We start from the raw sequence: 25,109 nt of genomic DNA, 5'->3' as shown, positions 1-25,109 counted from the left end.
ATATGGACGGCGGAAGTACGCAGGCAGTTGAATGTCAGAGTCGATGGCGAAACAATTTCGACAACAAATTACCCCAAGATTCTCGGGGTCACATTCGACAGCCTTTTTAAGTCGTCCGCCCATGCCATTGCAATTTGTGATAAGCTCCGCTGTAGAAATAAGGTCCTCAAGTCGCTTGTCGGCAGCATTTGGGGTGCGGACAAAGAAACCTTGTTAACTGCATTTAAGGCAATTGGCCGATCAGTGGTAAACTATGCAGCCAGTGTGGACACCTCGAACGAGCGATACGCAGTGGAATAACATACAGACCTGTCAGAACACCGCCGATTTATCTGTCGATCTGCATCTTAATCCATTTTTTGTAAAAGGTTGACTTAGCACCTTTACACATTAAGCTAACGATATGAGCATAGCAATGCTCAATGGAATAGGGAAATATATTGGGAATATAGCGAAGCGATGTTTTCCTTTCTGAAACAAAAAAATTAACCGCCTTCTATTTGTCTTTGTAGACTGCATAGTTTTTAAATGTTATACTAAAAAAAAGTAAGCACTTCAGGGCTGTAGAGCGATTATTATTTTGGCCACTGTATAGACTTTTCGATTCTAAAATATCTTCTCCTACCCCCAATTTTTTTTTAACAACTTTTGCTAAAGTAGATTTGTTCCCACAATTCACTAGATTTACTAAATTCGTATTTCACACAAAATTTCTCTTAAAATTTGTAAATGCCTCCACCTTAATCTTCGAATGGCTCTAAAGACATTTTCTTGAGTTTGTCGAATAATACACTTACTTATGTTTGTCTTATTGGCGTTTTTAATGTAGTTTAGGTACACGCAGAGAAGAAACATGATTGTCACGATCATATTCGAAGAGCAAAATAATATGATAGGAGCTATTTTTACGGCGATCCATGTCTCACCAACAGTTATGAAACGACACTTAAAATCTATTTTATTTCGCTTAAAACGATCCAAACAAGCTTGAGAAATGTTCATTCTTATGCGTTTTTGATCGACTGTTAACAAATGCGGCACCCATCTTGCAGAAAGCTTTTTATCTGTAGTTCTTCATGCAAAATTAAGTGGACTCGATCATTTGAGATGCCCATGCTATTAGCAATTTCACGCACTTTTATTCGTCGATCATTTAATACCATATCATGCACTTTGGCTACAATTTCTGTTTTTGTTGCTGTTTTTGGACGTCCACTACGTGGTTCATCTTCAAATGCTTGTACGACCACGTTTATTTTCAGCAACTCAATTTTTTACTGTTGCATATGAAGGAGCACTTTCACCTAACACATTCACCATATCATTATAAATTTCTTGTCCCGATAAACCCTTTTTATGTAAATATTTAATGACAGCACGCATTTCTAATTTTTCCATTGTAAAAAAGATTGCGGATGCGTCTTTTTTGAACACCTGTTTTTATATGAAGGAGTTGCCAGATCGAAACAAAATTTAACATGTGTTCATAACAGAGATGGAAGTTTCCAAAACACTTAACTTTTTTCTGTTTATACTGCGCTTTTTGTGCTAGGCTAAGAAGTTTCCGAACTGCCCTCGTATTATTGTTTATTTCCCGGTAATGTAATTCTAAATTCCATTCATAATCTACAGATTTAGATTTTATCGCGCTCATAATTTGATGAGAACTTTTAGCGGAATTTTCTAAACTACATTCAAACTTTATTTTCTACAACATTCAAATTTTTTTTCTTAAAACCATTTACATCTTTTTGCATAATTTGAGAATATCATAACATAAGGACACCATAAACGATTCAACAAATTTACAACAAAAAAGTTTGGGCGAATTTAATAGTTAAGTTTAAGGTGTATTTGCTACAAAACCCGATCCGGTTGAAATTTGGTACGTGGTATTATTATATGGTCTCTAACTACCATGCAAAAATTGGTCCATACCCAGCAAAAACTCTCATTACCTGGTAATCTTGTAGGTAAGCCTATTTAAAAATTAATAACCACTTATTAATTGGCATCGCTTCAGATTACATTTACATAGGCATGTCCTAGAAGGAAAGTACTTCTCCCCAGGCATACTTTAGGCCATAAAATAAGTAGTGCATTTAAAGCATATAATCCCCTAATATGTAATGACTTATTCGTAGATACACCAAAGCTAGCAAAATAGCCACTTATTGTCTCAGGCAACCAAATCTCGAAAATATTGATTTCTATCGCCGATTACAATGGATCAAAATATGGCGAGTGATGCTGTAATAGAAGAACTACTTGACTAGAAACGAATATTGTATAAACAAAAAATCTAATAAATAATCTAAATAAGATGCAAATTAATTTCACACTTAAAATAGAAATAAATGTAGGTTGTTTAAGGGAGTTGGATTCGTGAATTACGTTATAAATATGCAATAGCCAATTCACATAAGGTTCGAAATCTACTAAAAGTGGATTTTAAGTCTCTTTTTCATTTGAAATTTAGTTTAAGCGCATTTTGGAAGTGTAATGTGAATGAGGTATAAAAAAGCATTTATTTAAAACATAATATGATAATGTCATTAAACACAATTATTATGAAATATTTGTGACAAAAATTTCTTAAGAAAAAATTTTCAGAATTACCGTTACATTACATATTCTTTTTGATTTTTTATGTAAGTGCTCGATTATGTGAATAATTATACCTAATGGTACCATCATTTATTCTATTTTATTAATTCGTTAACTACAACTGCCTAAAAATTTGAGAATAACAATTCGAAAATTACCGAGAAGTATTTATTTTTGTCATTACAAGTTAGTCATTATAACTCGCCGCAATGTAATGCAACGTGTAATGACAGCTTTACTCCTGGTAATGTCAATTGTAATGAGATGTGGTTACCTAGTTTTTGCTGGGTACCGTTCTTAATTATATATAACCCCCATTTAAACCGATCGCCAGATTTGGCTTGCGGAGCCTCTAAGAGAAGCAAATTTCATCCGATCCGGCTGAAATTTGGTACATGGTGTAAGTAAATAGTCTCTAACAACTATGCAAAAATTGGTCCATATCGGTCCATACTTATATATAGCCCCCCATATAAACCGATCCCCCGATTTGGCTTGCGAAATTTGGTACATGGTGTTAGTAAAGGGTGATTTGTTAAGAGCTTGATAACTTTTTTTTAAAAAAAAAACGCATAAAATTTGCAAAATCTCATCGGTTCTTTATTTGAAACGTTAGATTGGTCCATGACATTTACTTTTTGAAGATAATTTCATTTAAATGTTGACCGCGGCTGCGTCTTAGGTGGTCCATTCGGAAAGTCCAATTTTGGGCAACTTTTTCGAGCATTTCGGCCGGAATAGCCCGAATTTCTTCGGAAATGTTGTCTTCCAAAGCTGGAATAGTTGCTGGCTTATTTCTGTAGACTTTAGACTTGACGTAGCCCCACAAAAAATAGTCTAAAGGCGTCAAATCGCATGATCTTGGTGGCCAACTTACCGGTCCATTTCTTGAGATGAATTGTTCTCCGAAGTTTTCCCTCAAAATGGCCATAGAATCGCGAGCTGTGTGGCATGTAGCGCCATCTTGTTGAAACCACATGTCAACCAAGTTCAGTTCTTCCATTTTTGGCAACAAAAAGTTTGTTAGCATCGAACGATAGCGATCGCCATTCACCGTAACGTTGCGTCCAACAGCATCTTTGAAAAAATACGGTCCAATGATTCCACCAGCGTACAAACCACACCAAACAGTGCATTTTTCGGGATGCATGGGCAGTTCTAGAACGGCTTCTGGTTGCTCTTCACTCCAAATGCGGCAATTTTGCTTATTTACGTAGCCATTCAACCAGAAATGAGCCTCATCGCTGAACAAAATTTGTCGATAAAAAAGCGGATTTTCTGCCAACTTTTCTAGGGCCCATTCACTGAAAATTCGACGTTGTGGCTCGTTAGTAAGTCTATTCATGATGAAATGTCAAAGCATACTGAGCATCTTTCTCTTTGACACCATGTCTGAAATCCCACGTGATCTGTCAAATACTAATGCATGAAAATCCTAACCTCAAAAGAATCACCCTTTATATGGTCTCTAATAACCATGCAAAAATTGATCCACATCGGTCCATAATTATATGTAGCCCCCATATAAACCGATCCCCAGATTGGACCTCCGGAGCCTCTTGGAAGACCAAAATATATCTGATTCAGTTGAAATTTAGTACGTGGTGTTAATATATGGCCTCAAACACCCATGCAAAAATTGGTCGAAATCGGTCCATAATTATATATAGCCCCATATAAGCCGATCCCCAGATTAGACCTCCGGAGCCCCTTGGAAGAGCAAAATTCATCCGATTCGGTTGAAATTTGGTACGTGTTGTTAGTATATGGTATCCAACAACCATGCAGGAATTGGTTCATATCAGTCCATAATTATATATAGCCCCATATAAACCCATCCCGAGATTTGGTTTTGGAGCATCTTGGAGAAGCAAAATTCATCCGATCTGGTTGAAATTTGGTACGTGATGTTAGTATATGGTATCCAACAACCATGCAGGGATTGGTTCATATCAGTCCATAATTATATATAGCCCCATATAAACCCATCCCGAGATTTGGTTTTGGAGCATCTTGGAGAAGCACAATTCATACGATCTGGTTGAAATTTGCTACGTGGTGTTAGTATATGGTATTTAACAACCATGCCAAAAGTGGTCCATATCAGTCCATAATCATATATAGCCCCATATAAACCGATCCCGAGATTTGGTATTGGAGCCACTTGGAGGAGCAAATTTCATCCGAGTCAGTTGAAATTTGGTACATTGTGCTAGTATATGACCGTTAACAACCTCATATAAATCGATCCCCAATCACACAAAAATTGGTCCATATAAAGTTCATAATTGTAGCCCCCATATTTTAATTCTGGCTCTCCACGTACCGTGCAAAAATTCATATAGATTCGTAATTATTTGTAGACTTACCTATACATAACTTTTTTGTATAATATATACCACGTATGGACTAACTCACAATTTACAAAACGATGTTAAGAAGGTTTAAGATACCTTGCCATCGGTAAGTATTACCACCAAGGCCGTATTCAGGGGGGGGGGATGAGGGGATCAACCCCCCCCCCCGAAATGAATGAATATTTTTATATAAATAAATATATATTTTTAGCTGCATAGAAAAATCTTATCGAAGATGTTGAAAAAAACTGGAGGTTTTATTTTGAAGAACGCTTACCTATAAAACTTGCACAAATCATAGAATACTAGTTGAAAAGCCCGTCAAACGACGGTAAAAAAAAACAAATTATTTTTGTTCGCACCACAAATTTCATTTTTGGAAAATGTATTTCTGCTTTTTATGTGTGTTTGTTGTTTTTTTTTTGTCAACATGACTCGCTTTGTTTGGCCATAGCAACAACAACGAAACAGCCAAACACACATGTGTAAATGAAATGGCGCAAAACCTGCGAAAAGAAACTGCCTAATTCAGCGATGGAAGCAATAAAGAGATTTTTCCAAACGTGCATATTCTTTTAAAAATTTTGGTCACTTTGCCAGTTACTCAGGGATGGAAAATACAATTTTTAAGAAAGTACAAAAAAGGTATTTTTTGAGCGGAAAGGTACTTTTTACTAAATTTCAACAAAAATTTCACTGGTAGATTATTGTCAAGAGACTGAATTTTAAAGAAAATAAAATTTTGACAAAATTTTCTATAGAAGTAAAATTTTGCAAAAATTTCCTATAGAAATAAAATTTTTACAAAATTTTCATTTGAAATAAAATTTTGACAAAATTTTCTATAAAAATAAAATTTTGCAAAAATTCTATATAGAAATAAAATGTTGACAACTATTTCTACTATTTCGATAATATAGAATCGCATTCTTCTTTCGACTAAAACTTTCTTGAAGTTCAATAAAATCCTGTTTTTGACTATGTCTTTTACAAAATCTAGATTTTCTTCCCACATGAACATGTCTGTTTTGCCATATTTGTAAAAGACTATTAGCAAATAAGGTTGATAAAGACTTTCTCAAAATATTAAAATATTTTGTCAAAGCTATTGTACCATAAATCTGATATCGACTCAAAAATGTCTACACAAAAGGTACTAAATCATTCGCGGGGGTACTACGGTACTGACCGGGGTGAAAAAGGTTTGAAAAAAGTACTATAGTACTGCATTTTCCATCCCTGCAGTTACTACGTGCTCATCCGAACGTTCATTTTCAACAACGAAGAGATTAAAGACGTATCTTAGAAATTCGACTAGCGAGAGTAGACTCAAAGGATTGGCATTAATGTCGGTTCATCGCCGAATAAATGTGCCGACTGAAGAAGTCATTGATTTATTTGCTGCCCAAAAAGCCCGTCGGCTCAATTTAATATTATAACAAGTATATACAGCACTAAGTTCGGCCGGGGCGAATCTTAAATACCTATTTATGACCCGAAAATACCTCTAGATTTTCCAATTTCAGGCAAATAGGATAAAAACTTCGGATTCTAGAAGCCCAAGAAGTAAAATCTTGAAATCGGTCTATATGGGGGCTATACCAAAATATGGACCGATACTCACCATTTTCGGCACACCTCTTTATGGCCATAAAATACCTCTAGATTTCCAATTTCAGGTAAATTGAATAAAAACTGCGGTTTCTATAAGCCCAAGAAGTAAAATCGGGAGATCGGTCTATATGGGGGCTATACCAAAACATGGACCGATAATCACCATTTTTGGCACACCTCTTTATGGCCATAAAATACCTCTAGGTTTCAAATTTCAGGCAAATTGGATAAAAACTACGATTTCTATAAGCCCAAGACCCCAAATCGGGAGGTCGGTTTATATGGGGACTATATCAAAACCTGGACCGATATAGCCCAAAGAACTTGACCTGCCTGCAGACAAAAGACGAGTTTGTGCAAAATGTCAGATTGCTTCATTATTGAAGACTGTAGCGTGATTACAACAGACAGACAGCCAGCCAGACAGACGGACATGGTTATATTGTCTTAGAATTTCTCCCCGATCAAGAATATATATACTTTATATAGTCGGAAATCGATATTTCGATGTGTTACAAACGGAATGACAAACTTATTATACCATCGTCACCATTCTATGGTGGTGGGTATAAAAATATTGTATACATACCTATGCATAAATAAAATTTTCTACACATGAGATTATATGAATATTTTTTTTTTAAAGTTGAACCCCCCGAATTAAAATCCTGGCTACGGCCTTGATTACCACAACGCAAGTAATTGGATTTTGGATGACAGTCTTTCGCAGAAGTTTCTACGCAATCCATAGTGGGGGGTACATAAGATTCGGCCTGGCCGAACTTACGGCCGTATATACTTGTTTTAGTTTATTTTTAAAATTTGGCAACTAATTCTCCCCAACCCAACGATTTTTTTTCTTTATTCCAAATGTGTCTCAAAAATTTTATGAACTAAATGGAGGTAAAATTTCAATGACATACAAATTAGTCCAATTCTAACTAAAACAGAAGAAGTTTTTCATACACTTCTAAAAAATAGTAAGAATGTAGTTCATCGTAGCGTGGTTAAAATGGGAATGATCTGGCGCCCAGTGCTGTGGAGTAGGAGCCGGAGTCTGACGATTTTGCTGGAGTCGGAGCCGGTGTCGTAGAAATTTTGCTCGACTCCGGCTCCGGCGAAACAAACTTTGAAAAACACATCCTATCCTATCCTATCGAACAACGAAAAACGAAGTAATGAATTTCAGGCCATTCAAAGTGTATTTACATGGGTGAAATTTCACGGTGATATAAAAAGTAGGTTTTACTAAAATATGGGCTGAATTGATCAATTGTATTGTCCATTTTTAAAATATTAAAATATCGATTTTTGACCATATATACTATTGATAAAGGCAATATAGCAGTAGAACCTAGCGTTCTAAATTTTTTGGCAGGCATGTCGAGTTCGAAAAATGGGTCATACCGGACAATTTTGTGAGCACCTACATATAAACCCATCTTTCGATTTGTTTTAAGAAGTTTTTCCCAGTCTAAAATTTTCATAAGATTTGTCAGAAATTTTGAATACAGAGTTATTTGAGATCCATAAATAAATGCGGAAATTTCCCGTCGGCCCAGATTTTGTATGTGGAGATAATTACTTGAGAAATCTACTTTAGTGTACCGAAAACGTTTTTCTTTTGTTAGAGTATTTTGAATTGCTTCGAAAATTTTAAACTCTTAATACCAAAAAAAATCGTTTGTTACAAAATTTTTATTTTTTCAATAAAAAAAGTTATTTTTGAAACAACAACACAGTCCATTTCGTTTATATCAAACACTGTTCTTTTCTGACTTTAGGTCTTTAATAAGGCACATTTTACAGTTCAAAATTTAATATACTACAATGTAATGTTGAACATTTTTTCGGAATCTCCCGAACATATCTGGAATATATATATATAAAAAAAAACTTTGGTCGAAGCAGGGATCGAACCCACGACCCTTGGCATGCAAGTCGGACGTAGCAACCACTGCTCCACGGTGCCAAACTAAATGTTTATTTCTGTTAAATAAACTTTGTTTATTCGGTTCGTGGGCGCCGCAAGTTATGCTATATAAATATAACTTATATGGATATTTATCTATTGATGACCATAACAGGTACATAGCTCAGTGGTTAGTGTGTTGGCTTATAGAGTGCATGGTCCGCGGTTCGATTCTCCGTCCAGGCGAAAGGTAAAATTTAAAAAAATTATAAAATCGAATAAATTCTTCTACATTGTTTGTATTACAGAAAAAGGTGCTAGGAACTAAAAAACCTCGTGGATTTGAGAAAGATGTGAGGGAAAATGCAATTAGCAAGAAAACAATGTTTTTTTTGGAGTTTGTCTTTATGAAATTGTTTTTACATCCTGGAAAAGAATACACGTTTATCACAAAAAGTATATACTTTTCTTCCAAATAAACTTCCTTACAGCGAAAAGCAAATGGGTAACAAAACGAAATAAAAATTAGATTAAGGGGCTTGTAAGTTATATGAAAAGATGATGTACAGTGGGAGAAAAAATGATTCAATTTGTAAGAGGAAATTTCCCAAATGTTTTCTCCATAAGGAGTTAGCATAAAGGGCCCAAAATTGAGTTATCTCTCCCAGCCAGATCTATACTAAAGGCTGTGGAAAGGTTCATTCGCCCGAACCGAAACATGTACAGTCCAGGCGTGTATAGATTTGTATCTGGCGTTTTCTTTTCAATGGCTCTATTAACCATGTTCCTTAATCTATATCTGTCCACAAAGCTCGAAAAATAATTGTATAATTAGATATAATGCATTTGGACGTCAATTGCCTGTTTCGGTATCAGGCTAACATGAAATATAATAAGCAACGATGAGCCCGTCGTAAAACTAGGAAAAACACGACTAATGTACGCGTTAGAATTGTTGTTGTATCCTGGAAACCCGTTTCTGTAAATTGTCACATGTTGTAGTTGACTGTAGAAACAATAAGCATTGTTCGACTGTTCACCACTTAGGTGAATTCTAACAAATTAGCTTTCTAAAAATAAATTTCGTGTTGTTGCATTACTATGTAACAAAACGAAATAAAAATAAGATTAAGGGACTTGTAAGTTATATGAAAAAATGATATACAGTGGGAGAAAAGATGATTCAATTTGTAAGAGGAAATTTCCCAAATGTTTTCTCCATAAGGAGTTAGCATAAAGGGCCCAAAATTGAGTTATCTCTCCCAGCCAGATCTATACTAAAGGCTGTGGAAAGGTTCATTCGCCCGAACCGAAACATGTACAGTCCAGGCGTGTATAGATTTGTCTAAAATTTCGTTTAGGAGGAAATAATTACTTTTTTGCGTGTATATCGGTCTATTTTTGGAACACTACACCTTTAAATTACAATTGGAATACTGTTAAAATGAGATTTAGGTACATCACCTGGAGTCGACTCCGGAGTCGGAGTCGAGGCTAATAAGAAATGCTGGAGTCGGAGTCGGAACCGCAGTCGAGCAAAATTGACTCGACTCCACAGCCCTGCTGGCGTCTATGATTTTATACCCTCCACCATAGGATGGGGGTATATTAACATTGTCATTCCGTTTGTAACACATCGAAATATTGCTCTAAGACCCCATAATGTATATATATTCTGGGTCGTGGTGAAATTCTGAGACGATCTAAGCATGTCCGTCCGTCCGTCTGTTGAAATCACGCTAACTTTCGTACGAAACAAGCTATCGACTTGAAACTTGGCACAAGTAGTTGTTATTGATGTAGGTCAGATGGTATTGAAAACGGGCCATATCGGTCCACTTTTACGTATAGCCCCCATATAAAGGGACCCTCAGATTTGGCTTGTGGAGCCTCTAACAGAAGCATATTTCATCCGATCCGGTTGAAATTTGGTACATGGTGTTGGTATATGGTCTCTAACAACCATGCAAAAATTGGTCCACATCGGTCCATAATTATATATAGCCCCCATATAAACCGATCCCCAGATTTGGCTTGCGGAGCCTCAAAGAGAAGCAAATTTCATCCGATCCGGCTGAAATTTGGTACATGATGTTGGTCTATGGTCTCTAACAACCATGCAAAAATTGGTCCATATCGGTCCATAATTATATATAGACCCCATATAAACCGATCCCCAGATTTGGCTTGCGAAGCCTCAAAGAGAAACAAATTTCATCCCCTCCGCCTGAAATTTGGTACATGATGTTGGTATATGGTATCTAACAACCATGCAAAAATTGGTCCACATCGGTTCATAATTATATATAGCCCCCATATAAACCGATCCCCAGATTTGGCTTGCGAAGTCTCCAAGAGAAGCAAATTTCATCCAATCCGGTTGTAATTTTGAACATGGTGTTAGTATATGATCTTTAACAACCGTGCCAGGATTGGTCCGTATCGGTCCATAATTATATATAGCCCCCATATAAAACGATCTCCAGATTTGACCTCCGGGGCCTCTTGGAGGAGCAAAATTCATCCGATCCGGTTCAAATTTGGAACGTGGTGTTAGTATATGGCCGCTAACAACCATACCAAAATTGGTCCATATCGGTCTATAGTTATATATAGGCGATCTCCAATCACACAAAAATTGGTCCATATCGGTTCATAATCATGGTTGCCCCTCGAGCCAAAAACAATCTACCAAAATTTTATTTCTATAGACAATTTTGTCAAAATTATATTTCTATAGAAAATTTTGTTCAAATTTTATTCGGTTCATAATCATGGTTGCCACTAGAGCCAAAATAATCTACCAAGATTTTATTTCTATAAAAATTTTGTCCAAATTTTATTTCTATAGAAAATTTTGTTAAAATTTTATTTCTGTAGAAATTTTTGTCAAAATTTTCTTTCAATAGAAATTTTTGTCAAAATTTTTATTTCTATAGAAAATTTTGTGAAAATTTTATTTCAATAGAAAATTTTTTTTCTGTAGAAAATGTTGTCACAATTTTATGTCTATTTTGTCAAACTGAATTACATACGTATTTGATCGATATTTTTTGATTTAATATATACCACGTATGGACTTATATACAATTTAGAAGATGGTGTTAGGAGGTTTTAAGATACCTTGCCATCGGCAAGCGTCACCGCAACTTAAGTAATTCGATTGTGGATGGCAGTGTTTAGAAGAAGTTTCTACGCAATCCATGGTGGAGGGTACATAAGCTTCGGCCCGGCCGAACTTACGGCCGTATATACTTGTTTTTTCTTTATTTTTTTTCATTTTTTCTTTTCGAAAAAAACGAATTTCGAAAATTCATAATTTTCGTTAATTTAATAAAAACTGCTAAATACCAGAATAAAAAGCTTAAAGCTAAATGCATTTTTCCTGCTTAAAGGTCAGTACTATGTTCGCTTTTCGCGTTGAAATTTTCGCGGTTACTTTATAAAAACAGTTCAATACAATGTAGATAAATTAACTCAATTGTTGCGTAGTAACTTGTTCCTCTAGATTTCGGCAAGACTTTACAGGGATATGTTAGGTTAGGTGGCAGCCCGATTTATCAGGCTCACTTAGACTATTCAGTCCATTGTGATACACCATTGGTGGACTTCTCTCTTATCACTGAGTGCTGCTCGATTCCATGTTAAGTTCAATGACAATGGACCTCCTTTTTATAGCCGAGTCCGAACGGCGTTCCACATTGCAGTGAAACCACTAACATAATGCGCTTTACAGACTATCAGTTATTCCGGACGGCAGTGCTCGTGTCGAACACATCCCATATATTGTGCACATTATAAGTTAAGTCTGAAGGCATAATGGATACTGCTGCATGTTTATGGGATCGATAACACATTTACCGATTATGTAGTCATCGCCGACAAGTCGTATCGATCCGACACACTGTAATATTCTTCACAAACACCGACATTCCGTCCGGAATAACTGATAGTCTGTAAAGCGCATTAGAGAAGCTTAGAAACCCTCAGAAATGTCACCAGCATTACTGAAGTGGGATAATCCACCGCTGAAAAACTTTTTGGTGTTCGGTCGAAGCAGGAATCGAACCCACGACCTAGTGTATGCAAGGCGGGTATGCTAACTATTGCACCACGGTGGCTCCCATGTCAACATTTTATTTCTATTGAAAATTTTGTCAAAATTTTATTTCTATAGACAATTTTGTCAACATTTTGATCATTGTTTTCGTTTATAATTTTGATCATTTAAGAAAAAGTAATCGCGAAATAAAGAAAGTGGTTTTCAACTCGAAAACCGAACATAGTAAAGTCTTGCCGAAATCTAGAGGATGAAGAAACTGCGCATCAATTGAGTTAATTTATCTGCTTGATATTAAACTGTTTTAATAAAGTAACCGCGAAAATTTCAACGCGAAAAGCGAACATATTGGATCGGAGGATCTCTCTAAGTGTACTAAAAAAAGTATTTGTTTATTAGTCTAATGATCACAATTTTATTTTAAGGGAACATTAATGAGTTTTGTTTTTTTTTTTTCATATAGATTAGCAAAGTTGAATAAGTTTTTCTAAGATATACAATCAAAGTTTCATTGCTCGGTCAATAAAGTCTCTTGCGGCTTTAATACTTGTATAGACACCTGGGTATACTGAGCTGGCACATCGAAGTCCCCAAGATACCACTCCACACAATTCATTCTGAAATATAGCTGGTCCTCCCGAATCGCCATAGCAAGAATCTTTGCCATTCAGATCACCAGCACAGAACATAGAAGATGTTATGGTCTCACGGTTCTTGTATGCTTGTTTGCATTTACTGCGTAATACCAATGGAACGCTTACTTTGCGCATCTGATCCACTGACATTTTATTATTTTCCGATAATTGACCCCATCCATAGAGGTCGATGTAATCTCCTATCTTCCAACTTGATTTGCACAAAGGAATAGTGGCAATATTCTTACCCTTCATTTCTGATGCCAACTTCAGTACGGCCACATCCATGTGATAAGGCTTGGGTTTGTTATAGTTTTGGGGTTTGATAATTTTCGCAACTCCACGGCGTACTCCAGTTTCTGAGAGACGTGTGGCACCACCAACCACTATCAATTTTGAAGGGCTAACGCCATCAACACAATGGGCTGCTGTCACAACATATTGGGATGATACTAAACTACCGCCACAAATAAATCCACCATTCAATCGTAAATAAACCAGATATTTTGCTTTGTCAATTGTTGTGGCGGAACCTCCAACAATGCGGGCATTTACTGGACTCGCTTGGATCCCCAAGGGCTTCAGTATGGTTATATGGAATACAATTAATAGTATTATGGCAGTTCTTAATTGTAAATAACTCCTCATTTATGTAGTCGTAAATAGAACAGGTCCTTAGTTCGGGCGGTTTACATTGGGTGTAAATATGAGCATTGGTTGTAATTTTTGTATATATTGGATTTCGATATTTCGAAATAGGTCTTTCACCATTCTTAATTATACAATTTGCAAATATTTCTCCATTAAATTTTAGCGAAGCAAATTTACCTGCATCGCGCACGTTCTACGTTCTGTTTGTATATCAATGATTTGTAATTGAAAATTGTTCGTGTCTACTGGCAGGTTCGTCCAATATATAGAATTTTATAACAATAATCAATGCATATTTAGTTTTTTGATGTTTATCATAATTTTTTGTTTGTTTTGAAAACAAAAACATTATTCTGTAAAACGAAATAAATTAATTACACCTCTTGGATGCAGAAAGCAATGCAATGAAACACGTGGATGAGTTTATTAGATTTTTTCAAATGAGAATAAGCATTTTTGGTTGATTAACAGATCGAATCGTATTAATCGTGTATGATTTAGAGCAAAGGATATGAACTTAAGTAGAATATCAGCATACATGTGTTACGCTTTGATCATAAACACTGAAAAAGCTTAATTTTAATCTGTATAGTGAATTTAAAACAAGTGAATAAAGTACAAAGTCGGGTGGGACCGACTATATCCTACCGGGACCGACTATATCCTACCGCCCCTAATGAATTAATAAATCTAATCATTTGCACTGAAAAAATATTTACGTGATATTAAAGATTTCGCAACCTAAATTTTAGGATGCGAAATTTACAAAATATTAAGGACAAATTTCTTTAAAATAATGCAATTTGAATTAAAATAAAGTTTATAATCTTTGCTTCAAATTTTTTCATTAAATTTACGACACACAGTTTGTAAATTTCCGTCCCTCCGTTAAAGTCGCATGTCTTTGAACTAAGGCTAATTTTACTTAAAGTAAAGAAACACATTTTTTATTTAAAGAAATTGTCCTTAAATTAACTGAAATATTGAAACTTTAGATTTAAGATAAAAACGCTTCAAATATAGGCTAAGACTTATTTTGAGGATTTAGCGTCTTTGGCTTAAAGTTTTTTTTTTTTTTGAAATTAAGAAAACATTTTTTACTCTGAAGTATATGTTATAATTTTGATTTTTAAACTGGCATTGTTTCTACGTGAGTACCTTTATTAATAAACCGCGAAAACAGAATGAAAATTTGATAAATGAGATCTGTATCCTAATTTTAATTTCATTGGTCCTAGATTTAAAGCCAGATAGGTCGCTAAAAAATTTCTTTATTTTAAAGAAGCCGCATCTTTGACTCGGAATCAAAACCAAAATCCTTAAGGGAAGGTCAAAATTTGAATCCAAGTAAACTTTTTTTATTGAAACTTTAGTTTTAAGATAAAAACGCTTCAAAAATAGGCTAAGACTTATTTTGAGGATTTAGCGTCTTTGGTTTAAAGTTTTTTTGTTTTGGAATTAAGAAAACGTTTTTTACTTTGAAGTATCCGTTATAATTTAGATTTTTAAACTGACATTTGTTTGTACGTGAGTACCTTTATTAATAAACCGCGAAAAGAGAATGAAAATTTGATAAATGAGATCTGTATTCTAATTTTAATTTTATTGGTCCTAGATTTAAAGCCAGATAGGTCGCTAAAAAATGTCTTTATTTTAAAGAAGCCACATCTTTGGCTCAGAATCAATACCAAAATCCTTAAAGGAAGGTCAAAATCTTTGGATCCAAGTAAACTTTTTTTTTTTTTGAGTGTGGGGGGGCATTATTAAAATAAGTTTGGAAGATATAACAGTTTGGCTGATAAGTCCCCGGTCTGACACATAAATGGCATCCCTAGTATTAAATGCATATTATTTTGATATAGTACCAACCTTCAAATGATTCGTGTCAAAATTTGACGTCTGTAAGGCAATTAGTTTGTGAGATAGAGCGTCTTTTGTGAAGCAACGTTTGTTATTGTGAAAAAAATGGAAAAAAGGAATTTCGTGTTTTGATAAAATACTGTTTTCTGAAGGGAAAAAATACGGTGGAAGCAAAAATTTGGCTTGATAATGAGCTTCCGGACTCTGCCCCAGGGAAATCAACAATAATTGATTGGTATGCAAAATTCAAGCGTGGCGAAATGAGCACGGAGGACGGTGAACGAAGTGGACGCCCGAAAGAGGTGGTTACCGACGAAAACATCAAAAAAAAATCCACATGAATAACCGTAAAATGAAGTTGATCGAGATAGCAGAGGCCTTAAAGATATCAAAGGAACGTGTTGGTCATATCATTCATCAATATTTGGATATGCGGAAGCTCTGTGCAAAATGGGTGCCGCGCGAGCTCACATTTGACCAAAAACAACAACGTGTTGATAATTCTGAGCGGTGTTTGCAGCTGTTAACTCGTAATACACCAGAGATTTTCCGTCGATATGTGACAATGGATGAAACATGGTTCCATCACTACACTCCTGAGTCCAATCGACAGTCGGCTGAGTAGACAGCGACCGGTGAACCGTCTCCGAAGCGTGGAAAGACTCAAAAGTCCGCTGGCAAAGTAATGGCCTCTGTTTTTGGGATGCACATGGAATAATTTTTATCGATTATCTTGAGAAGGGAAAAACCATCAACAGTGACTATTATATGGCGTTATTGGAGCGTTTGAAGGTCGAAATCGCGGAAAAACGGCCCCAAATGAAGAAGAAAAAAGTGTTGTTCCACCAAGACAACGCACCGTGCCACAAGTCATTGAGAACGATGGCAAAAATTCATGAATTGGGCTTCGAATTGCTTCCCCACCCACCGTATTCTCCAGATCTGGCCCCCAGCGACTTTTTCTTGTTCTCAGACCCCAAAAGGATGCTCGCAGGAAAAAATTTGGCTGCAATGAAGAGGTGATCGCCGAAACTGAGGCCTATTTTGAGGCAAAACCGAAGGAGTACTACCAAAATGGTATCAAAAAATTGGAAGGTCGTTATAATCGGTGTATCGCTCTCGAAGGCAACTATGTTGAATTTTGACAAAAAATGTGTTTTTCTTTGTTAGACCGGGGACTTATCAGCCAACCTGTTATATGCCAACAAATTCTCCGAACGAATTACAAACTCCGAAATCTTTGAAAAAGATTTATTAAACATAAACATGTTTTTCGCTTGCTTAGCATAACATAGAAGACGCATTTTTCTGATATAAAGTTTTTTTCCTTACACGAAAGACGATGAACTTTTCTATAAAGTTGTTTTGTTTTCTTTATAATTAAGTGATTCAAATTTCAAATGAGTATCTTAAAATTAAAGAAAATTTTGTTTGACTAAGGTCAACTTGTCTTTAATAATTATGAAAAATTCTTCAAAATTAAAGGAATTGTCTTTAAATTTGTTGTCTTTTTGCATCTTGACAACAAAGCATAAAAGCGTCAAAAATAGGAGACGTTTTTCAACACTTTATTTTAAAGACGATTTTAACTTGAGACATAGCAAAATTTCTACTTGAAATCGAAACTGAATTTGAAAATTTAACCCTTGTTTATGTGATAACACTGGAAGCGATACCAGCGTGATGAGGTCCCATGGGACCTACAATAAAAAAAGGATGGTAGAGAGGTTATCCCTACGATATTTTTCGATCATTTACTGTAGGTGGACTCTTATATAATGCACAAATTGCATATATAAACATTTGGTTGTAAATATAGAGTTTTATTTAATTTTTAATAGGATACAGATAATGTTAAAAGTTTTGATTAGTATACTAGTGGCCCTGATGTTTGACGCAGGCGTGGTACCTATAAGTATCCTTATACGTACCAAGCAACAATATATTGTTTTTGTAGTTGAATGTTCTTAACAAACTGGATTTTTGAAGGAAAAACAATACGATTTTTTTTAGTGGCGTTCGTTTTGCTCGCAGTATTATGTGCACAGTGGTTGTTTCAAACTTGGTCCAAATTGAGGCACATCTTGCCAAATTCCAGGAGCCGATAGGTCTGGAAAATGTATAGAAATATAAAAACTTATTTCGACCACGATTTCCATGAAGTTCAAATAACTTTTTTTGCACTTTTACTCTCACTATATTGGATATATCAACGGAAGACATAAAATTATGTACTACCAAGCAACGAAACCAATGGAAACTTCAAAAATGACAAATTCTTCCAAATAACGGTATTTTCTGAAAGGATGTTAGTGTTATTAATTGTTCCAATTACGAAAATCGCAATATCTTTACACTGCTTTTTAAATTGTGCTAAAACCACTAATGTAATTAGTAATAGGTCCCATTGGACCTCATCACGCAGAATCGCACTAAACTTTTTTCAAATACACTGTTAGAAAAATATGTTTTTCATATGTTCCGATATAAACAAAATGTGTTTCGGGCACAATTTTAAAACACAATATATTTAAATGCAAACATGAAATGTTCCTAAACTAACACTAAATGTTTGGGACATCTATGTTAATATGTTAGAATATATTATGTTTGGGACATGAATGTTTCATAAAAATCATATGTGTGAATGCAAACTTATATATATTTATAAATTTCGACTAAACATACATATGTTGTGATATTTTATCCAACGCGACAGAGAGACTATAGAGAAAGAAATAGAGATGGAAACCGGGAGAGTTCACGAAAGATATCAACATAACACAGCGAAAGAATCAAAAGAGAACAATTTCTGTGAAATCGCTTTTATGTTGTTTCGGAAAACTGTTTTATGACAAGTCGAATAATTGGATATGCTTAAGTCTAAATATTATTTAATTTGAATATTAGAATGAGTATTCGGAGTAACGAGAATAGACATTTGAAAAACAAACAGCATATGTTTTCGCCTTGAGAGCAGCATTTTATGTATGTGTGGACATGTGTTTTGTTTATCATTTTGGCATTATGGGCACAATTTTTTTCTTGGTTCGTTAAAAGAAATGAGGGGTCTCCATAAAAATAACGAAAGGGCACTATACTCTTTTTAGAGTTGGGACAGTAAAATTATTAATAACCCACATTTCAAAGTTTCATTATAAAAATTTAATATAGTATAAATATAAATGTGTAAATTAAAAAAAGTGTTCGGTCGGGGCAGGGATTGAACCCACGACCCTTTGCATGCAAGGCAGACATGCTAACCACTGCTCCACGTGGCAAACAAATGTATGTTTCTGTTAAATAATGTTATGTTTGCATGTGCTCGTGGGCGCTGCAAACTATGCTATATAAATGTAACTTATAACGATAATTATGTGCTGGTGACCATAACAGCTACGTAGCCCAGTGGATAGTGTGTTGGCTTACAAACTGTATGGTCCTCGGTTCGATTCTCCGTGCAGGCGAAAGGTAAAATTTAAAAAATTTATAAAAGTGAATAATTTCTTCAACATTATTTGTATTACAGAAAAAGGTGCCAAGAACTAAAATATTTCGTGGAATTGAAAATTACGAGTATGTTGGGCAATGAGCACAATCGTCTTTGGGAAAAATTCTTCCAAGCATATAATATTTTATAATAATATAATATTTTTGGGCTCAAAATGCTTCCAAACATATAATATGTTCACATAAAGCAAACATATTAATGTTTCGGCAGTATCCAATAATATATGTGCTTCCTGCAAAATATGTTTGGAACATATGTTAAAGAAGCGATTTTTTTTTGAGGGTGTACCTATAAACTTAAACCACTTCAGTACAAGAAGTCATAAACCATCATATAAAAGATAAAGTTATGTATGAATAAAAATCAAAAAGGTCCAGCGGGACCTCATCACGCACAGAAGGGTTAAGTTGTTGTTAACACGCTTTTAAAGGACTTTAATTGCACATGAAGAAAAAACAGAAAAACGAGTAAATTATAATTTGCTGCCTAGAATAAAGTACGCAAAACATAAGGTATACTTACTGCAATTCTCCGCTTCTTTGGCTCGGAATCAATACCAAAATCATTAGTGTAAAGACAAAATCTTTGGAACCGGGCACGCTTTTTTTCAGTGTATATAAAGTATATATTGTCGATAAGGGAGAAATTGTAAGACGATATAAGCATGTCCGTTTAGCCGTCTGTCTATTGTAATCGGGCTACAGTCTTCAATAATGACGCTATCGTGCTGAAATGTTGCACAAACTCGTCTTTTGTCTGCAGGCAGGTCAAGTTCGAAGATGGGCTATATCGGTCCAGGTTTTGATATAGCTCCCATATAAACCGACCTCCCGATTTGGGATCTTGGTCTTATAGAAACCGTAGTTTTTATCTAATTTGCTTGAAATTGAAAATCTAGAGGTATTGTAGGACCATAAAGGGATGTGCCAAAAATGGTGAGTATAGGTCCATGTTTTGGTATAGTCCCCATATAGACCTGATTTTGCTTCTTGGGCGCCCAGAAACTGTATTTTTATCCAATTTGCCTGAAATTGACCAATTATTTTAGGACCAAAGATTGGTTTGTCGAAAATGGGGTGTATCGGTCCATGTTTTGGTATAGACCCCATATAGACCGATCTCCCGATTTTACTTCTTGGCGTATAGAAACTGTATTTACAACTCGTTTTGCCTGAAATTGGAAATCTAGAGGTGTTTTGGGACCATAAAGAGGTGTGTCGAAAATATTTCGTATCGGTCCATGTTTTCGTACAGCCCCCATATAGACCGATCTCTAGATTTTATTTCTTGGGCTTCTACAAACTGTATTTACTATCCGATTTGACTGAAATGTGAAATCTAGAGGTATTTTATGATCAGAAATAGGTGTGCCGAAAATGGGATGTATCGATCCATGTTTTGGTATAGCCCCCATATAGACCAATCTCCCGATATTACTTCTTGGGCGTCTAGAAACCATAGTTTTTATTCGATTTCTTCGATATTGGAAATCTGGCGGTATTTTGGGACCACAAATATGTGTGCCGAAAATGGTGCCTATCGGTCCATGTTTTGGTATAGCCCCCATATCTCCCGTAAATGTTGAAATACTACTTAGCATAATTACGAAGAAAATGAAATTATTTTTCTTAAACTCTTTAGAAATAAGTATAAATGTAAACATGTATATACGGCCGTAAGTTCGACCAGGCCGAAGCTTATGTACCTTGCACCATGGATTGCGTTCTTCTAAACACTGCCATCCACAATCGAATTACTTAAGTTGCGGTAGCGCTTGCCGATGGCAAGGTATCTTAAAACCTCCTAACACCGTCTTCCAAATTGTATGTAAGTACATACGTGGTATATATTAAATCAAACAAGATCGGTCAAATACGTATATAATTCAGTTTGACAAAATTTTCTATAGACATAAAATTTTAACAACATTTTCTATGGAAATAACGTTTTAACAAAATTTTCTATAGAAATAAAATTTTAACATAATTTTCTATACAAATAAAATTTTGACAAAATTTTCTATAGAAATAAAATTTTCACAAAATTTTCTATAGAAATAAAACTTTGACAAAAATTTCTATAGAAATAAAATTTTCAAAAAATTTTCTACAGAAATAAAATTTTGACAAATGTTCTATAGAAATAAAATTTTAACAAAATTTTCTATAGAAATAAAATTTTAACAAAATTTTCTATAGAAATAAAATTTTGGTAGATTATTTTTGGCTCGAGTGGCAACCATGACAAAATTTTCTATAGACATAAAATTTTAACAACATTTTCTATGGAAATAACATTTTAACAAAATTTTCTATAGAAATAAAATTTTAACAAAATTTTCTATACAAATAAAATTTTGACAAAATTTTCAATAGAAATAAACATTTCACAAATTTTTCTATAGAAATAAAACTTTGACAAAAATTTCTATAGAAATAAAATTTTCACAAAATTTTCTATAGAAATAAAATTTTGACAAATTTTCTATAGAAATAAAATTTTAACAAAATTTTCTATAGAAATAAAAATTTGACAAAATTTTCTATAGAAATAAAATTTTGACAAAATTTTCTATAGAAATAAAATTTTAACAAAATTTTCTATAGAAATAAAATTTTAACAAAATTTTCTATAGAAATAAAAGTTTGACAAAATTTTCTATAGAAATAAAATTTTGGTAGATTATTTTTGGCTCGAGTGGCAACCATGATTATGAACCGAAAAAAATTTTAACAAAATTTTCTATAGATATAAAATTTGGACAAAATTTTCTATAGAAATAAAATTTTGACAAAATTTTCTATAGAAATAAAATTTTAACAAAATTTTCTATACAAGTAAAATTTTGACAAATTTTTTCTATAGAAATAAAATTTTCACAAAATTTTCTATAGAAATAAAACTTTGACAAAATTTTCTATAGAAATACAATTTTCACAAAATTTTGTATAGAAATAAAATTTTCAGAAAATTTTCTATAGAAATAAAATTTTAACAAAATTTTCTATAGAAATAAAATTTTGACAAATTTTTCTATAGAAATAAAATTTTGGTAGACTATTTTTGGCTCGAGTGGCAACCATGATTATGAACCGAATAAAATTTTAACAAAATTTTCTATAGAAATAAAATTTTGACAAAATTTTCCATAGAAATAAAATTTTGACAAAATTTTCTATAGAAATAAACTTTTAACAAAATTTTCTATACAAATAAAATTTTGACAAATTTTTTCTATAGAAATAAAATGTTCACAACATTTTCTATAGAAATAAAACTTTGACAAAACTATAATATATGTGCTTCCTGCAAAATATGTTTGGAACATATGTTAAAGAAGCGATTTTTTTTTGAGGGTGTACCTATAAACTTAAACCACTTCAGTACAAGAAGTCATAAACCATCATATAAAAGATAAAGTTATGTATGAATAAAAATCAAAAAGGTCCAGCGGGACCTCATCACGCACAGAAGGGTTAAGTTGTTGTTAACACGCTTTTAAAGGACTTTAATTGCACATGAAGAAAAAACAGAAAAACGAGTAAATTATAATTTGCTGCCTAGAATAAAGTACGCAAAACATAAGGTATACTTACTGCAATTCTCCGCTTCTTTGGCTCGGAATCAATACCAAAATCATTAGTGTAAAGACAAAATCTTTGGAACCGGGCACGCTTTTTTTCAGTGTATATAAAGTATATATTGTCGATAAGGGAGAAATTGTAAGACGATATAAGCATGTCCGTTTAGCCGTCTGTCTATTGTAATCGGGCTACAGTCTTCAATAATGACGCTATCGTGCTGAAATGTTGCACAAACTCGTCTTTTGTCTGCAGGCAGGTCAAGTTCGAAGATGGGCTATATCGGTCCAGGTTTTGATATAGCTCCCATATAAACCGACCTCCCGATTTGGGATCTTGGTCTTATAGAAACCGTAGTTTTTATCTAATTTGCTTGAAATTGAAAATCTAGAGGTATTGTAGGACCATAAAGGGATGTGCCAAAAATGGTGAGTATAGGTCCATGTTTTGGTATAGTCCCCATATAGACCTGATTTTGCTTCTTGGGCGCCCAGAAACTGTATTTTTATCCAATTTGCCTGAAATTGACCAATTATTTTAGGACCAAAGATTGGTTTGTCGAAAATGGGGTGTATCGGTCCATGTTTTGGTATAGACCCCATATAGACCGATCTCCCGATTTTACTTCTTGGCGTATAGAAACTGTATTTACAACTCGTTTTGCCTGAAATTGGAAATCTAGAGGTGTTTTGGGACCATAAAGAGGTGTGTCGAAAATATTTCGTATCGGTCCATGTTTTCGTACAGCCCCCATATAGACCGATCTCTAGATTTTATTTCTTGGGCTTCTACAAACTGTATTTACTATCCGATTTGACTGAAATGTGAAATCTAGAGGTATTTTATGATCAGAAATAGGTGTGCCGAAAATGGGATGTATCGATCCATGTTTTGGTATAGCCCCCATATAGACCAATCTCCCGATATTACTTCTTGGGCGTCTAGAAACCATAGTTTTTATTCGATTTCTTCGATATTGGAAATCTGGCGGTATTTTGGGACCACAAATATGTGTGCCGAAAATGGTGCCTATCGGTCCATGTTTTGGTATAGCCCCCATATCTCCCGTAAATGTTGAAATACTACTTAGCATAATTACGAAGAAAATGAAATTATTTTTCTTAAACTCTTTAGAAATAAGTATAAATGTAAACATGTATATACGGCCGTAAGTTCGACCAGGCCGAAGCTTATGTACCTTGCACCATGGATTGCGTTCTTCTAAACACTGCCATCCACAATCGAATTACTTAAGTTGCGGTAGCGCTTGCCGATGGCAAGGTATCTTAAAACCTCCTAACACCGTCTTCCAAATTGTATGTAAGTACATACGTGGTATATATTAAATCAAACAAGATCGGTCAAATACGTATATAATTCAGTTTGACAAAATTTTCTATAGACATAAAATTTTAACAACATTTTCTATGGAAATAACGTTTTAACAAAATTTTCTATAGAAATAAAATTTTAACATAATTTTCTATACAAATAAAATTTTGACAAAATTTTCTATAGAAATAAAATTTTCACAAAATTTTCTATAGAAATAAAACTTTGACAAAAATTTCTATAGAAATAAAATTTTCAAAAAATTTTCTACAGAAATAAAATTTTGACAAATGTTCTATAGAAATAAAATTTTAACAAAATTTTCTATAGAAATAAAATTTTAACAAAATTTTCTATAGAAATAAAATTTTGGTAGATTATTTTTGGCTCGAGTGGCAACCATGACAAAATTTTCTATAGACATAAAATTTTAACAACATTTTCTATGGAAATAACATTTTAACAAAATTTTCTATAGAAATAAAATTTTAACAAAATTTTCTATACAAATAAAATTTTGACAAAATTTTCAATAGAAATAAACATTTCACAAATTTTTCTATAGAAATAAAACTTTGACAAAAATTTCTATAGAAATAAAATTTTCACAAAATTTTCTATAGAAATAAAATTTTGACAAATTTTCTATAGAAATAAAATTTTAACAAAATTTTCTATAGAAATAAAAATTTGACAAAATTTTCTATAGAAATAAAATTTTGACAAAATTTTCTATAGAAATAAAATTTTAACAAAATTTTCTATAGAAATAAAATTTTAACAAAATTTTCTATAGAAATAAAAGTTTGACAAAATTTTCTATAGAAATAAAATTTTGGTAGATTATTTTTGGCTCGAGTGGCAACCATGATTATGAACCGAAAAAAATTTTAACAAAATTTTCTATAGATATAAAATTTGGACAAAATTTTCTATAGAAATAAAATTTTGACAAAATTTTCTATAGAAATAAAATTTTAACAAAATTT

General features: G+C 33.7%; 2 protein-coding genes across 3 annotated transcripts in view; one reads left to right on the top strand and one right to left on the bottom strand.

Moving 5' to 3' along the window:
- The window catches only part of gry (trafficking protein particle complex subunit 11 gry), an 86,467-nt gene that overhangs the window by 17,571 nt on the left and 43,787 nt on the right, over window positions 1–25,109 (top strand). The window lies entirely within an intron of this gene.
- LOC142232638 (seminase-like) lies at window positions 12,961–14,051 on the bottom strand. Its single transcript, XM_075303277.1, has one exon. It carries the CDS (start codon window positions 13,831–13,833, stop codon window positions 13,051–13,053), a length of 783 nt encoding a protein of 260 aa, XP_075159392.1. The 5' UTR covers window positions 13,834–14,051; the 3' UTR covers window positions 12,961–13,050.

The sequence above is a fragment of the Haematobia irritans genome, chromosome 4 (assembly GCF_050003625.1).
Source record: "Haematobia irritans isolate KBUSLIRL chromosome 4, ASM5000362v1, whole genome shotgun sequence".
NCBI lineage: Eukaryota > Metazoa > Arthropoda > Insecta > Diptera > Muscidae > Haematobia > Haematobia irritans.
Note: the sequence above shows the minus strand (reverse complement) of the source record. Positions and strands in the feature narration are given on the sequence as shown.

What these genes read in the sequence shown, in the direction of transcription:
- LOC142232638 (XM_075303277.1), bottom strand. Translation starts at nt 13,833, where the DNA reads ATGAGGAGTTATTTACAATTAAGAACTGCCATAATACTATTAATTGTA.